This window comes from Dipteris shenzhenensis, chromosome 31, assembly GCF_047967505.1.
Source record: "Dipteris shenzhenensis isolate YYH24624 ecotype China chromosome 31, Dip_SZ_1.0, whole genome shotgun sequence".
NCBI classification, from domain to species: domain Eukaryota; kingdom Viridiplantae; phylum Streptophyta; class Polypodiopsida; order Gleicheniales; family Dipteridaceae; genus Dipteris; species Dipteris shenzhenensis.
In genome coordinates, this window is record NC_141626.1 from 23,418,888 (window position 1) to 23,434,611 (window position 15,724).

The following is a 15,724-nucleotide window of genomic DNA, read 5'->3' on the forward strand; positions in this document are numbered from 1 at the left end:
TTACCTCATTTTGCAATAGTATTCAAGGCAAATATAAGTGTTTTGGTTATCTGCACACTATATTCATTTGGATCAGGAGAATGTGTTCTTATGCATAAATTGATTTTTAGGCTTTATTATACCTGTCCTCCAAAGCCTGATGAAAACTTTAAGTTACAGTTAAAACATGATGACAACAAAATACATTTATGCACGTACCCGCCATGTGCTTCAGACCCAGGTTCACCTCCAATGCCTCCTTCATGGGTCTGGCAGCTGCATAGAGAAGCGCAAACTTTTAATGACCTTGATGTCAAATCGAACATCCAGTTACACCCCTTCAACACAGATGTAATCTTCATCAAGAAGGTCCAAAAATTGACACAAAACAAGAACACAAACTGAGAGAGAGAGAGAGAGAGAGAGAGAGAGAGAGAGAGATGTTTATAACGTCTACAGAAGACCATAAAAACCTAGGAGACCAAGAGACTGAAGTCAATGTGAAAGTACACCTTCCATGGGAACTGGAGGTGTCTATCACACTCCCAAAAATAAGAGATCAAATAAAGAGCCCGCAAACCTAGCAACGACAAGAAAGACTCCATGTGTTGGGAGTAGTTCCTATCATGTCCTAACATGTATTGTCAAGCATCTGTCATGAGTACTCTGAGCTCCGTGTGAATTTTCAAAAGTTTAAGCTGCTCCCCTTGCATTCTAAAGACTGGCATGGTCTCTTATGGCCGGGGGAAATAATTCCACCCACTCAGATTGTTTGTCATCTTGGTTGCCCTTTGGGTTGGGAGATCACCCGTCATCAGCAAATTGATTGGGTACTTGTCAAGCTCAGAAAAAAGATTGAACATTGGAAACTAGCAACCTAGCCATTGCATGTTCGACTTCGAATAGTGCAGTCTATTCTAGTGGCCTATATTCAATTCTATTTGCCTCTGATCATGTTCACTAAAGCAGATCTTACTCTTTCATGTTTGTAATCATGGAAATCTTTTGGCGATCCAAGCATGGTCGAAAAAGTCTAAGACTGCTTTCAGTGCATCGACTATGTTCACCAAAAATGCATGGAGGTCTTAATATCATTGATATCCAAGTGCACATCCTTGCTCACAAAGGGAAAATGCTGCTTTAATTTATGCAAGGTGATTAGCCTTGGGCTGTCTCTGTTACAGCAGATTAATACTTCTGCCTTTGGTCATTGGCAACCCACTCAGTGGGATTTCTTACTTGGTTGCTTTGATGGTACATTGCATGGTTGCCCTTTGGTCTCCAGCTTGCTTCTTGATTGAAAGCACGTCCTTTCTCACTTGGAATGGCATGGCCGCGATTCTCTGATAAGAAATTCCTTGAGGGCTGAAAGCATTCACTGGTCAAAAGCTTTTCACCCTCCGCTAGCCTTACAGGAACCTAGATGTTTCTATTTTATTACTTTCAAAAATTACCTCTATTGCGGATGTCATCCATGATGAGGAACTATTTTACCTTTTTCTCTCGTAGCCACACGGTATGGCTTGGGATCTCATTATCGTCCTCTATGGCAAAAAATTACTTGTATGCTTTTACCTTTTGTCCCAATTCCTCCTTTGGAACTTCAGAATAGGCTGGAGGATTGGATTTCGACTTCCCGCGAGTCCTCCTTTCGTCCTTTGACGTTATCTCAGATTACAGTGCCTGCGTTATATAAAATCCTTTTGCCTCAACCTTGGGTTTCAGATAAGGCTAATTCTATTTGGCAAATGCATCAGCCAGCTAAGTGAAGGAGAAAGAGACTAAGGCAACTTTGGGAATATAAAGTTCCTCTTCGGCAACAGGTCTTTTTTTGGACAGTTCTTTTGGGGGTTTTTCCATTTGGCCAATTACTGACACGTAGACACATTGCTCTTGCTGTATGTCGCAGATGTTTGACTTCTCAAGAGACTATGCTTCATTTGTTCTGGTTTTGCCCGTCCTCCCGTGAGTTCCTGGATTTTCTTTGACAAGCGGTTGAGAACGAGATTCCCGACTCCTGGTTTTGGAAAATTCTTCTTGCTCTTTGGTTTTCATCCGCGCACTCAGGAGTTTGATCTTTTTCCTTGTTTGGGTTTGTTATTGGGCACTTTGGACTTTGTGGATAAACAAGAATTTTAAAGTCTTTGGTGATTCAATATTTTCTTTATTTGCTTTCTTCAAGCGTTCTCTGCAGCAATCTTTTTTTGACTGCTTGCAGACTTGCTACTTTGATCATGATGTATATTTAGCATATATAGAGATTTTCAGCTGATGTAATTTCTAGCTCCTCGCTTTGAGGTGGCTTTTCTTGTAATATGAACAATCATGGCTTTCACTAATTAAAAAAATGTGTGTTGTGTACCCCTTTATCTCCCACACCAGGAATTGTAAAGTCTTTGGTGATCCAATATTTTCTTTATTTGCTTTCTTCATGCATTCTCTGCAGCAATCTTTTTTTGACTGCTTGCAGACTTGCTACATCGATCATGATGTATATTTAGCATATATAAAGATGTAATTTCTAGCTCCTCGCTTTGAGGTGGCATTTCTTGTCATTAAACAATCATGGCTTTCACTAATTAAAAAAAAGTGTGTTGTGTACCCCTTTATCTCCCACAACACCTCCCCTTCGACTTTTTGGCTATTCGATCCTAGAACGGCAATCCATCGACTTCATATGCGATGTCAAGAACTCGTGAGATAAGGCAAGCTCACCCCTTTTTGATTCGCTTAGCAGACCCGCTGCTATGCATGCCACTACCCTTGGATGAAGCTAGAAATGGAGTTGGGACTACTCTCAAACAACCAGCTCCATCATTAGACCTCTAACTTGATGTCGCTAAACATCCAAATTAATACTAAAATCGATTGCCATCCATGTAGATGAATCCCAAGAAAAAGCATTGACCATAGATGTCCTATGAGGGAGCTGATGCACATATAGTACTTGTGATTCATAAAGGAATCCCCACATCATTGCTCTGGATGCCATGCCTTTATACCTCCACACCTCATTCCTCCTCCATAGACTCTGCATGGGAAATTATCACCTGTCTAACATCTTGGAAGATGTGGCAATTCAAGTACACCACCCAGTCTCTATGCCTCATTTGGCATGACACTATAAAATCGGCCATCTAGAATAGGATTCATGGCTCATCCCAAGTTGCTCAAGCAAGGAAAGCATCTCTGATGAGGGAATGGCGCCCACCAGCCCCTCATGGCATTTTCACACACTTGATTGGCTTGTGCAATTTTCATTTTCAGCCTGATTATGTGTTACTATTTTATGGGGTCATTCATCACACGAGTTCTTTTCTCTTGGTTTTTTGGTTGTATTTTATTATACTTATTAGAATTCTTTTTCTTGATTAACAATAGTAATGGGATTACCTGACAATGTAATCAGCAAGGCCATCAACTAAAGCTGGCCGCAATAAACCCAAAATATGTGCTACCTGTGAATACACACATGCAATTACTTGTTTAATTTCAAATTCCTTGTTGAGCAAGCCAGCTTATCTTCCAAATGAAATCAATATAGCAAGATTACAAGCTAAGAGAAATTAACCGCGATGGCAGTGTAGCAGCCGCGCACATCCATTTCTCCATTTTTGTGCATTCTACCAAAAAACCATACAAACCACAAAGAATCAAAGGATTAACATTTACTATACCTGTAACACCCAGTTAGGATGAACACGAGCACATTAAAAAGTAAGGTCCGAAAAATATTGCCCTGCTGCATGCCATTGTGATGGAAAGTAGAATGTCCCGGAAATGAAACCTTTCTTGTAAGAATCTTGTTGAGCTAAACCAACTTCTCAAATTCAAAGTCATTTCTTTGATTTTTGACATTCCCGCCACAATAGAAAATACACAGCCCCAAACCGGAAATGATTCCATATAGACAATCTCTCACTAAACTAAGGTCCCAAAACAAGCATCTTGAGCATTCAACGTGTGCATACATGATTATTAAAGCCTCCACATTAAAAATACCTAATAAGAGATTGTGTTCACACAAGAGTTTCCACTCACCTAAAACCTCCTGAAGGATCTTTCATTTGAAGCAAAAACTCCAGCATCTTGTCCCTGCACTTCTGCAATGTTCAGAGTGAATCATCCACAAACTTATTCACCACAAATCTTGAAAAATATTATACAAACTCCAAACCTTTCTCATTGCAAACAAAGCAGGGGAACATGTAGTCACAAAAGCATTATACTTATATTAACATATTTCTTGATACAATAATTGAGAAAAGATATTATCCTAGATATGAATTTAGAGATCCCAAGCCTAGTACCTAGGACCAGCTGGCCAATGAAGCCTAATTACATCATCGTATGATGGACGTAACACATTACTGTGATGGATTGTTTCCATATAACCAATGACATGGGCATTGATGAGCCCAAAGTTAGCTAGCTGCAAACTGCCCCAATCCATGCCCTAGGGTTCCTTGGGCAGGCTGGTGTGTTTCTACATCAAAGCTTTGGTGCTCCATTTTCCATGTTCTTCCCACCATCCAACCCCTTTGGAAAGGTCATTTGTGGCCTCACCACTCTGACATTTCTTTAACTACTTCTCAATTACATGGCATTTGATACAAGATCGGGCCTTTTGTTACCTTTCTAGCTAGCTAGACTAGTCAATGTCTACTCCAACTGCTATAGATAGTTAAATAGAATGATAGACAAGAGAAAAAAAAATAAAGCACACCCCTAATTAACCTAAGCTGGATGTAGGACTTGCATATGCATACTACAATTGGAGAAAAGAGAACTAAATTTAAAAACTTGAGAGCTATGTTCTATCTTGCCGATATGGCCTATCCTACAAATTTTAATTTGGGCTGATGGGCTATGAAAGGGGGACTAGGGCATACAAGAAGAAAAAGGCATTCAAATGGGGCTTTCTATCCAGATGTGACTTGGAGCCTAGAGTGAGCTTCAATCAATTAGGGAATAACCAACTTTGGCCAACACGATTCTCAAGACAGGTCAATATTCAAGAACTCAAAGACAAGTTAAGGTTCATAAAAAACAAAGCTGCATTTCTTTCTAGACAAGAAAAGGAGTATATCTTACAGAAACCACAGAACGATTACAGGATTTGCACTCTTTATTTCTGCCTAAAGTTCACAAGACAACCTTGGTTGGAAGACCCATCTGCTCTGGCAATGGTTACTTTTTTAAAGTGCTTTCTCCCAGCTCCATCATCAGCTCCTATCTATGCTTTTGAAATAGAAGCAGCACTTCCAAGACTATGTGACGTTGCTCGAAGAGATTTTGAAATCGACTCTACCACAGGAATACATTTGTTTACTTTCAATGGACACAAATTATGTACATTATTGTCACTAGCTCATCAATAGAAGATGCAAAAGTTGTGCAGTGAATTCTTAGAAGTCCACCCCCATCATATGAGAACATCTTGGGTTGAAATTATTCCAAAGAAAAAGAAATTCAAAAGTACTTAGTTCATTTCTGGTTCAAAAAGAAGCTATAAGAAATGGCCTAGGAAAAGAAATGTACCCAAAGTTTTAATGTCCAAGCCAAAGTTTGAAGGAAACATGGTGTGTGTGTGTGTGTGTGTGTGTGTGTGTGTGTGTGTGTGGGGCATCCCTTGCGGACCGAACAACGAAGAATCCACTCATCAGAGATATCCCCAGAGATAATGCAAGCTGCATTGCTATCTCTGTAAAGCTAGTAAATAACCTGCTGCATTTTTTGTCCAAACCCCAAAGCTCGCATAGTTTGCGAGATGAAATCCCATTGAACTGTGTCAAAGGCTTTTGCAATATCTACCTGCAAGAGTAGAACATCCTGCTGCGTGTCTTTGGCATATTCAATCCCAATATAAGCATTGGCAATGTTATCTGTGATATGGCGACGTGGAACAAAGCCATATTGGGAGGGATGCAACCCATCATGCAAATACCCTTTAATCCGATCAACCACCATTTTGGCAACGATCTTGTAAATGACTGGCATGAGTGTGATTGGCCTCCAATCACCCAGTGAATCACATAGCTACTTTTTTGGAATCAGCTTGAGAAGACCCTTTTTCCATGACAAAGGCATCTGCTGATTTTGCCATGCTGTATTTACCATTTGCAGCAAGGTGAATTTAAGAAGATCAGAATGCAAGAAAAAATTCAACAGTGAGACCATCCCATCCTGGAGATTTCCATCTGCCACAGGATCTCAGTGCATCAGACAATTCCCTTTTAGTGAAGGGATGTTCAAGTTCCAAAGCCTAAGCATCAAACAGAATTGGATGAACATGCTGCAAAAGAAGCTGATGTGCAGACACGACCCGAGGAGAAAGAGTATCCAGATGCCCAAAATGAGTGAAGAGGTGCTACACACATAAATCAGCAAGCTCTGAACGAGATGTTGACCAAGAACCATCAGGCATCCGGATCCGACAGATATTGGCAGCCTGTCTTTTGCAGTGTAAACTCTTAAAAAATTGCTTGGAAGAGCAGCCTTTACCCAAAAATACCCGTTGTCTGGATCGAGTTTCCCATTTAGCAAGCTTTCTGCGATCATTAGATTGAAGAGAGAATTGAGCCTAACATAAGAGCATGCTTTCCTTTGAAGACAAAGGGCGAAGATGAGCAAGCTCAGTCAAACTCTGACATGTAAATTTGGCATGTGCTACAGTCTCCCTTGTGGCTTGCATATAGGATTTGCCATAATCTCGAATAACTGCTTGCATCCGAGCAACAAAAGCCTGCCAGGCATAATCCAAACCAATGCGTATCTGACGAGAGAGAGGCTGAATAGCATCAGAGACCAAGGCTTTAAAGTCAGCATGCTCCAAATAACTATTATTAATCAACAAAAGCCTTCAACAAGGCAATCTGTCAGTGGGAAATTCATGTAAGGAAAGCCTCAACCAAAGAGGAGCATGATCCGAATGTGTGACAACATGATCAACCCAAATTTGACAAGTAAAGGCATCACAATGATGTGGATCAATCTGATACCATCTGTCCAAGCGTGCCCGATAAGAAGATTGAGCATTATGCTGAAAGGTATAACCCGGAAGCATGGGCTGTAATTCCTTCCAGAGATCAACCAGGCGCAACTAAAGCAAAAAATCAGACCATGCCTGTGTTTCAGAAGCCAACATATGAGTGGCTACAGGATCACTTCGTGGCTTGGAATTGGATGCTAATCGCAACATGGTTGCTCAAGCTTATACTGATGATTCTTTCTTTACCCCGAAGAATACACCCCATGATCTTGGTGCATTGATGCAGGCCCTCTCTATTTATGGTTTGGCAACTGGTCTTCATGTTAATTTTCAGAAGTCTAAGCTGCTCCCTTTGCATTCCAAAGACTGGCATAGTCTATTATGGCCCGGGGATATCATTCCACCCACTCAGTTTGTTCGTCATCTTGGTTACCCTTTGGGGTGGGAACTCACTCGTCGACAACAAACTGATTGGGTTTTGGCTAAGCTTCGGAAAAAGCTTGAGTATTGGAAACTGGCAACCTGGCCTTTGCACATTCGTCTTCGAATAGTGCAGTCCATCCTTGTGGCATATATTCAATTTTGCTTGCCATTGATCATGTTCACTAAGGCAGATCTTACATCTTTCATGTCTGTCTTTATGGAACTCTTCTGGCGATCCAAACATGGCAGAAAAAGTCTCAGGCTGCTTTCGATGCATCACATTTGTTCTCCCAAGATGCATGGTGGATTGAACATCACGGATATTCATGTGCATATTCTTGTCCACAAGGGGAAAATGTTGCTACAATTTCTGCAAGGTGATCAGCCTTGGGCTCTTATGATTAGGACTCTAGTCACTCATATCAGTATTTCTGCGTTTGGTCATTGGCAACTCGATCACTGGGATTTCTTTTTTGGCTGCACTGATGGCACTTTGCCTGGATGCCCTTTTGTCTCCCGCTTGCTTCTTGACTGGAAGCATGTTCTTTCTCATCTGGAATGGAATGGACAGCAATCTTTGCTTGGGAATTCTTTGAGAGCTGAAACCATTCACTGGTCGAAAGTCTTTCAACCTCCCTTGGCTTTACAGGAACCTCGACGTTCCTACTTTGTCTCGTTTAAAGGCATCACCTCGGTTGCTGATGTTATAGATGATGCTGGTACTGTGCTCCCCTTTTCTCTAGCAGCCACTACATATGGATTGGGCTCTCATTATCATCCTTTGTGGCGACAAATTACTTCTATGCTTTCGCCCTTTGTTCCGATTCCTCCTTTGGAACTCCAGGACCGACTGGAAGATTGGACTTTGACTTCTCCAGGGTCCTCTTCTCGTCCTTTGAGGCTATCTCAGATTACTGTACCTGCATTGTATAAAATCCTTTTGCCTCAACCTTGGGTTTCAGAGAGAGGTGATTCTGTTTGGCAAATGCATCGCCCAGCCAAGTGGTGGAGGAAAAGATTACAGCAACTTTGGGCCTATAAAGTACCGCTTCGGCAATAGGTTTTCTTTTGGCGAGTTCTTTTGCGAGTATTTCCATCTGGACAGCTATTAGCTCATCGACATATTGCTCCTGCACTTTGCCATAGATGTTCTGCTTCTTCGAAGACTGTGCCTCACTTGTTTTGGCATTGTCCGTGCTCTCGTGAGTTTTTTGATCTGCTTCGACAGCACCTGCGAGCAAGATTCCCATCTGTTCCGTTTGGAAAGTTCTTCTGGCTATTTGGGTTTCATCCATCCAGAGCGGAGTTTCATCTTTTCTTCGTTTGGGTTTGCTACTGGGCACTATGGACTTTATGGACATATAGGAATTGTAAAGTCTTTGGTGATCCTACTTTCTCTCTGTTTGGCTTTTTTAGGCGTTCTCTGCAGCAATCTTTCTTTGATTGCTTGCAGACCCGCTACATAGATCATGAGGTCTTTTTGGCATATACTGAAATTTTCAGTTGATGTAATTGTAGCACCTTTTTTTGAGGTTGCTACTCATATAATATAATCAATCAATGATTTCACCCCAAAAAAAAAGTGTGTTCACCAAAAAAAAATGTGTGTGTGTGTGTGTGTGTGTGTGTGTGGATTTTTTGGTGAGGCATGATCTTCAACCCGTTGTGGCTCTCAATGATCGCCATGGTAGATGGATTATAATGCAATGCTTGTTTCAAGGAGAAATATTTCAATTTGCATCGGTTTATGCCCCTCAATCTTCCAATGGTCGAGCATTGATTTGGGATGCCATGCACAATTATCCATGGAGACACTATGCATTCATCTGTGGTTATTTCAACAATGCTCCTCAACCGGGAGATAATACTTCGGGCCACACTCATATGTTGGCTTATGAACAGTAGGCATGGTCTGATTTTTCGGTTTAGCTGCGTTTGGTGGATCTATGGAAGGAATTACAGCCCACACTCCCTGGCTATACCTTTCAACACAATGCTCAATCCTCCTATCAAGCACGCCTAGACAGATGGTATCAGGTTGATCCGCAGCATTGTGATGCCTTTACTTATCAACTTTGGGTTGATGATGCCTTCACATATTCAAATCATTCACCTCTTTGGTTGAGGCTCTCCGTGCATGATTTTCCTGATGGCAGATTGCCTTGCAGAAGGCTTTTGTTGGTGAATAACAGTTATCTGGAACATGCTGATTTTAAAGCCATGGTCTCTAAGGCCATTCAGCCTCTCTCTTCTCAGATGCTTTTTGATCTGGATTATGCATGGCAGGCTTTTGTTGCTCGAATGCAAGCTGTGAATCGAGATTATGGTAAATCATTTATGCGAGCCACACGGGAGACTGTTGTGCATGCTAAACTCACTTGCCAGAATCTAGCTAAGCTTAGTCACCTTTGGCCTTTGTCTTCAGATGAAAGCATGCACTTATGTCAAGCCAAATTCTGTCTCCAATCATTGAAGAAAACTTGCTAAATGGCAAACCGGATCTCGACAAAAGGGTTTTTTTGGATAAAGGCTGCTCTTCGAAGCAATTTTTCAAAAGTTTACATTACAAACGACAGGCTACAAAAATTTGTCAGGTCCAGCTTCCTTCTCCTGAGATTTTTTCTGCACGTCAGCTTCTTTTACAGCATGTCCATCCAATTCTTTCTCAAGCTCAGGCTTTGGAACTAGAACTTCCCTTCACTAAGAGGGAATTGTCAAATGCAGTTAAATCCTGTGGTAGATGGAAATCTCCAGGATGGGATGGCCTCACTGTTGAGTTCTTTCTTGCTTTTCGGGATAGCCTCAAATTCCCTTTGTTGCAAATGGCTAATTCAACAGCAAATGCCCCTGTCATGGAAAAAGGGACTAGTAAAGCTCCTTCCTAAGAAGCAGATTTCTGGTTTTATTATTGATTGGAGACCAATCACGCTCATGCTAGTCATTAACAAGATCATAGCTAAAATGCTTATTGACCCTATCAAAGGCTATCTACATGATGGGCTGCATCCTTCTCAATATGGCTTTGTTCCTCGTAGGCATAGCATGGACAATATTGCTACTAATGCTTATGTTGGAATTAAATATGCCAAGTACATGCAGCAGGATGTTTTGCTCCTACAGATTCACATTGCCAAAGCTTTTGACACAGTTCAATGGGAATTCATCTTGCAAACAATGCAATCCTTGGGCTTTGGAATAAAATGCAGCAGGTTATTTATTGGCTCTATGGGGATAGCAATGCTGCTTGTATTCTTTCTGGAGACATCTCTGAAGAATGGACTCTTCGTAGTTCAGTTCATCAGGGCTGTCCCCTTAGTGCCTTACTGTATGCCATTGCTACTCATCCTATGCTGCAATACATTGATCATCTAGTGGCTACAGATTCTCTCCATGGTTTGGAACTGGATGAAAATCGCAGCATGGTTGCTCAGGCCTATGCTGATGATTCTTTCTTTACTCCAACTTTCCAAGGAATACTCAGCCTAATCTTTATGCTTTGATGCTTTTGGTCATTGGCAACCCACTCAGTGGGATTATTTGTTTGGGTGCTTTTGCATGGCTGCCCTATGGTCTCCAACTTGCTTCTTGACTAGAACCATAATCTGTCTCACCTTGAATGGCATGGTCGACAATCTCTGATGGGTAACTCTTTGCGGGCTGAAAGCATTCACTGGTCAAAAGTTTTCCAGCATCCACTTGCTTTACAGGAACCTCTTCGTTCCTACTTTATTTCTTTTAAAGGGATCAATATTGTTGCTGATGTTATTCATGATGATGGCTCTATGCTTCCCTTTTCTCTAGCAGCCTCACAGTATGGTTTGGGTTCTCATTATCGTACTTTGTGGCAGCAAATCACTTATATGCTTTCCCCTATGGTTCCGATTCCCCCTTTGGAACTCCAAGATCGATTAGAGGATTGGACTTTGACTTCCCTTGGATCCTCCTCTCGTCCTTTGAGGCTATCTCAGATTACTCTGCCTACATTATACAAAATCCTTTTGCCTCAACCCTGGGTTTCAGAAAGAGGTAATTCTATTTGGCGAATGCATTGCCCAGTTAAGTGGTGGAGAAAAAGACTGCGGCGACTTTGGGCTTACAAGGTTCCACTTCGGCAACAGGTTTTTTTATGGCGAGTGCTTCTGGAAATTTTTCCATCTGGATAGTTGCTGGCCCATAGGCACATTGCTCTTGCTCTATGTCATCGGTGTCTGATTTCTCAAGAGGTTGTGCCTCATTTATTCTGGCATTGCCCGTCTTCTCGACAATTTCTAGATTCCCTTCGACAGAGGCTACGAGCGAGATTTCTGACCCCTCTCTTTGGGAAATTTTTTTGGCTCTTTGATTTTCATCCACAGCGACCGGAGTTTCATCTTTTCTTTATTGAGCTCGTTATTGGGCACTTTGGACTTTATGGACAAACCGCAATTGTAAAGTCTTTAGTGATCCCAATTTTTCTTTATTTGCTTTTTTTAAGCGTTCTCTGCAGCAATCTTTCTTTGATTGCTTGCAGACTCGCCAGATAGATCAGGATGTATATTTGGCTTATACTGAAATCTTCAGTTGATGTATTTTCTAGCGCCTCTTTTCTGAGGTGACTATTCTTGTAATATAATCAATCAAAGCTTTCACTAAAAAAAAAGTGTGTGTGTGTGGGTGTGTGTGGGTGTGAGAGAGAGAGAGAGAGAGGCTAGGGAGAGAGGAAGTGATACCCAAATGAAGAAGCTTTCATTCATTTAACATCAATGAGACAAGTGAAGTACAAACCTTTATAGGCTAGACACACACACACCAGCACCAATGCATATGGGATAACTCCCAAGATGACACATGGCACTCAAACATGAACCACTACTAGATCTCCTAGTACAACACCTCACACAACACACTCTTGGGATATGATTTCTTTTTTTTCTTTTTCTTTTTTCAAAGAAAGGAACCTTCTATTAATGCTTGAAAAACTTCATACAAAAAAGCAGCCCCGAAGGTACTGAGTATGGAGAAAAACCAGGAAAAGGCTGAAAGAAAAACCAACCTATTCCAGAGAAACCCAGCTCACTGCCTAGGGAATCTCTGGTACTGGGGCTAACAACCAAGTGGGGGACTACCAGCGAATCCCTCGCAGAGTGAAGATGTAGAAGACTCCTACAGGCCAAGCCTTGCGGAAACGAGCTCGCCGCTCAATAGTCGCTCTAGAGCCTAGAGGCCCACGCTCCTAGGTCGAGCGTAGAGTATAGATGATATCCTGCCAGATGGCGACCATGGTAGCCGAGGATGGAACCTGGCCTCACCCATCACGAGACTACAATGAGCCACCCAGATGTTCCACGCAGTGATGCTAGCTACCACCTCCCAAACGCTGTCCTCCGGAGGAGAGAGGGGAGCTAGGCTATCCCCATGGACTGCCTCATGGAGCTCTATCCTCTGTATGCTCTCACCCTGTATCCGGTAGGTTGAGGAGACCTCATCGATATGGAACGCGTGTCCTCCCTCCGTCAACCAGGCCACCATCCCCCGGTGTAGTTCCTTTGAAGACTCTACATGCTGGTCATGATTTGGAGGGCTCCCATCTAGACCCTCGCTGCTCTGCGACAGCTCCACAGGCAATGCGGAATCGTCTCCAGGAAACCACCAGAGCAACAATGGTATTGCCCCTCCACTCGCATCTGTTCCAACCATGGTTCGATGGGTAAGCCTCCATGGGCGGCCAGTCAGAAGAAGTAGGATATCTTCCTCCACCGCAAACTGGACCATAGCCGTGTCCAAAACCTAGAACGGACATCCCGGGGCACTCTCTGGGTCACCCAATGTCGCTCCCTTGAGGCGGTCCACCTCAAAGAGTCCATCTAAAGTCTCCTAGATCCCACTGGACCTCCCTCAAGGGTCTACCCTCCCACAGCCAAAGGCACCATCTGGAGGCATCCTGCTCTGAAATACTAGGAGAGTCAATGTGCCACTCCTTCCCCAAACGTCCCACCACTCTGATCATCTGCCAGTGAATCCCATCAAGACTCCCATCCATCTTAGGGTCCCTCTCCGTGAGCGGATGGAGTAGGCCTCCCGATCCTACATGATAAAAGCCCAGGTGCGTGCTACCTCGCTGCATCATCATCCTCAAAGGGACACCAATCCAAGAAAACCGCCCCAGCCAAGTGCTGTCCCTCCAAGCTTGAAGTCCCTCCCACCAGGACTCGGGGATGGCTAGGTCAATCTCTCTCATCCACTGCCCTACCCCTCGCAGATGCGCTACAGTGCCAAGCCTCGCCTCTGACTCCATGGGTAATCTGCTCCATCTGCCAAAAGACTGGACCGGGCCACTGTCCCACTGTGCCCAACCAATGTGCGTCCGTTGTCTGCTCAAACTCCTCTCTGCTTTTGGGCGGAGCACCAATGAGACCCCCTGCTAGCCTCTGCCAGACCCTATGAAGGCTCCGCATCAAAGGGGAACCGTTCCTTGTAAGGGGAGCCTCTGAGAAGATCCACATGTGTGAGGGCTGCCACTGTCCTCCGGTGCGTGGGGTGTTCCTGAGAAGCCCTCTTTGTAAGAGGAGCTTCCAAGGCTCTGTGCCTGGAGTGAGGCAGCGAACTGTTAGAATTATTATTATAATTCAGCAGTGACCAATGTAATGTAATAAGTAGGTTAGGGACACTTTTCCCTCTTTTAGAGGTTTTTCCCCCTAACCACAGTTAGTTCACTAACTATGGTTAGTGAAGGATAAGGTTTTGTCACTTAGACAAAACCCATCCCACTTCTTGTATTAGTCACTTCTTCTATTGCAAGCACTACGTTCAGCTCTCTTGCTTCCTGCTCCCTCACTCTCTCTTTATGTAACACGAACAACCTACTTGTCCAAGAGGGCTCTGCTCTGCATCTCCGGATCTATGATACCCAAGCCTCCCAATGCATGTGGCAAGATCACCATCTGCCAAGCGACCCGGGCTCTAGTATTCCGCGTGCCGTCCGATCCTGCCCAAAGGAAGTTCCGAACCAACCGGTGGAGCTGCCCAATGCATCCTCTGTGAAAGCACCAGCAGGAGGCGATATACCAGGCCGTGACGAGAAGGACCTGGTTTGCCACTAAGGCACGCCCTACTAGGGAGAGCTTGGCCGGGCTCCAGTAGAGAAGCTTGTGCCGAACACTCTCTAGGACCGAGGCGATCTGTTGCTCTGATGTAATATGAATACCAACCTGGCAACCGAGGTATCTCGCTATCTGACCCCGCGGTATCCATCTGAAGCCAAAATCACTCCCCCACTCGTGGATCTCCTGTGTCTCCTCCTGGCCCGTGAAGAAGCCTATAGACTTTGTCCAGTTGATCCGCGCACCTGAGGCCTCGCAGTAGATAGCCAAGGCTCCCCTAACTCTCTCCAAGCTCGTTGTGGTGCCCTCAAGATACAAGGCCGTGTCATCTGCAAACTCAAGAGTCAAGCAGTTCCTCCTCTTGACAGATTGGGAGCCTCAACCCTATGAGGCCCGCCACCTGTGATCTCAAATTGGGCAGCCCTGGTGGAACAAGCGCGAGAGAGGAAAGGCCTCGGCAGTGTGTCTTCCGATAAGCATCTAGCTAGAGCTCCATGCATAGAGCGCTGAAACTCCTCTGACCCATCTCTCTAAGAAACCCAATCTCTGCATAGGGCCCTCCAAGAAGGACCACTCCACCCTTTCATAGGCCTTCTCAAAATCCAAGAGAAGGACGGCCAACGGCTGTGACTCCTCCCTGGGCCAATCCACTACCTCCCAAAAAGTGAAGATGTTGTCCAAGATGTTGCGCTCCTGGACAAACCCTGTCTATGTGTTGTGGATGATGTCTGTAAGATGGGCCATAACTGCAAGCTCAAGACCTTGACGAGGATCTTGTAAGAGTATCAAGCAGAGTGATCGGTCTCCACTGTCGGATGTCGGACCTATCTTCCCCTTTCGGGATCAAACAAATCCAATCCCTGCTCAAGGACTGCGAGAGGGAGCCCGTGTCAAAAATCTCTTGGCATGCTAGTCGGAAAGGGGTGGAGATGATCTCCCAGAAGTTTCGGAAGAAGGCCGGAGTCAAGCCATCTTCGCCAGGACACTTCTAGGTCAGCAGAGCCTTGACGGCATCCCAGAGCTCCTCATCGGTGAAAGGCTCCTCTAGCCTGCTGCATAAATCCTGCGAGACCACTACCGGAACGTGATCCCAAACTACCTCTCGGGCCACTATACCAGCAAGAGTCATCCTCTCCATCTGAAAAAGCTGGCTGTAGAAATCTATGGTCAGGTCTAGTATCTCCTGCGGATCAGTGTGCATGATGCCCTGTGGATCCCGGAGACGCTGTAGCTCTGTGCCTGTCGAACAAGG

The 15,724-nt window shown here is 44.0% G+C and overlaps 1 protein-coding gene across 1 annotated transcript in view; it reads right to left on the bottom strand.

Moving 5' to 3' along the window:
* The window catches only part of ERA1 (Prenyltransferase family protein), a 111,135-nt gene that overhangs the window by 39,595 nt on the left and 55,816 nt on the right, over positions 1 to 15,724 (bottom strand). The window contains exons 6-9 of the mRNA XM_087369729.1: positions 4,021 to 4,074; positions 3,551 to 3,602; positions 3,373 to 3,437; positions 199 to 255 (exon numbers count right to left, since the gene is read on the bottom strand). Coding sequence (XP_087225855.1) covers positions 199 to 255; positions 3,373 to 3,437; positions 3,551 to 3,602; positions 4,021 to 4,074 — 228 coding nt within the window. The remainder of the gene's footprint in view (positions 1 to 198; positions 256 to 3,372; positions 3,438 to 3,550; positions 3,603 to 4,020; positions 4,075 to 15,724) is intronic.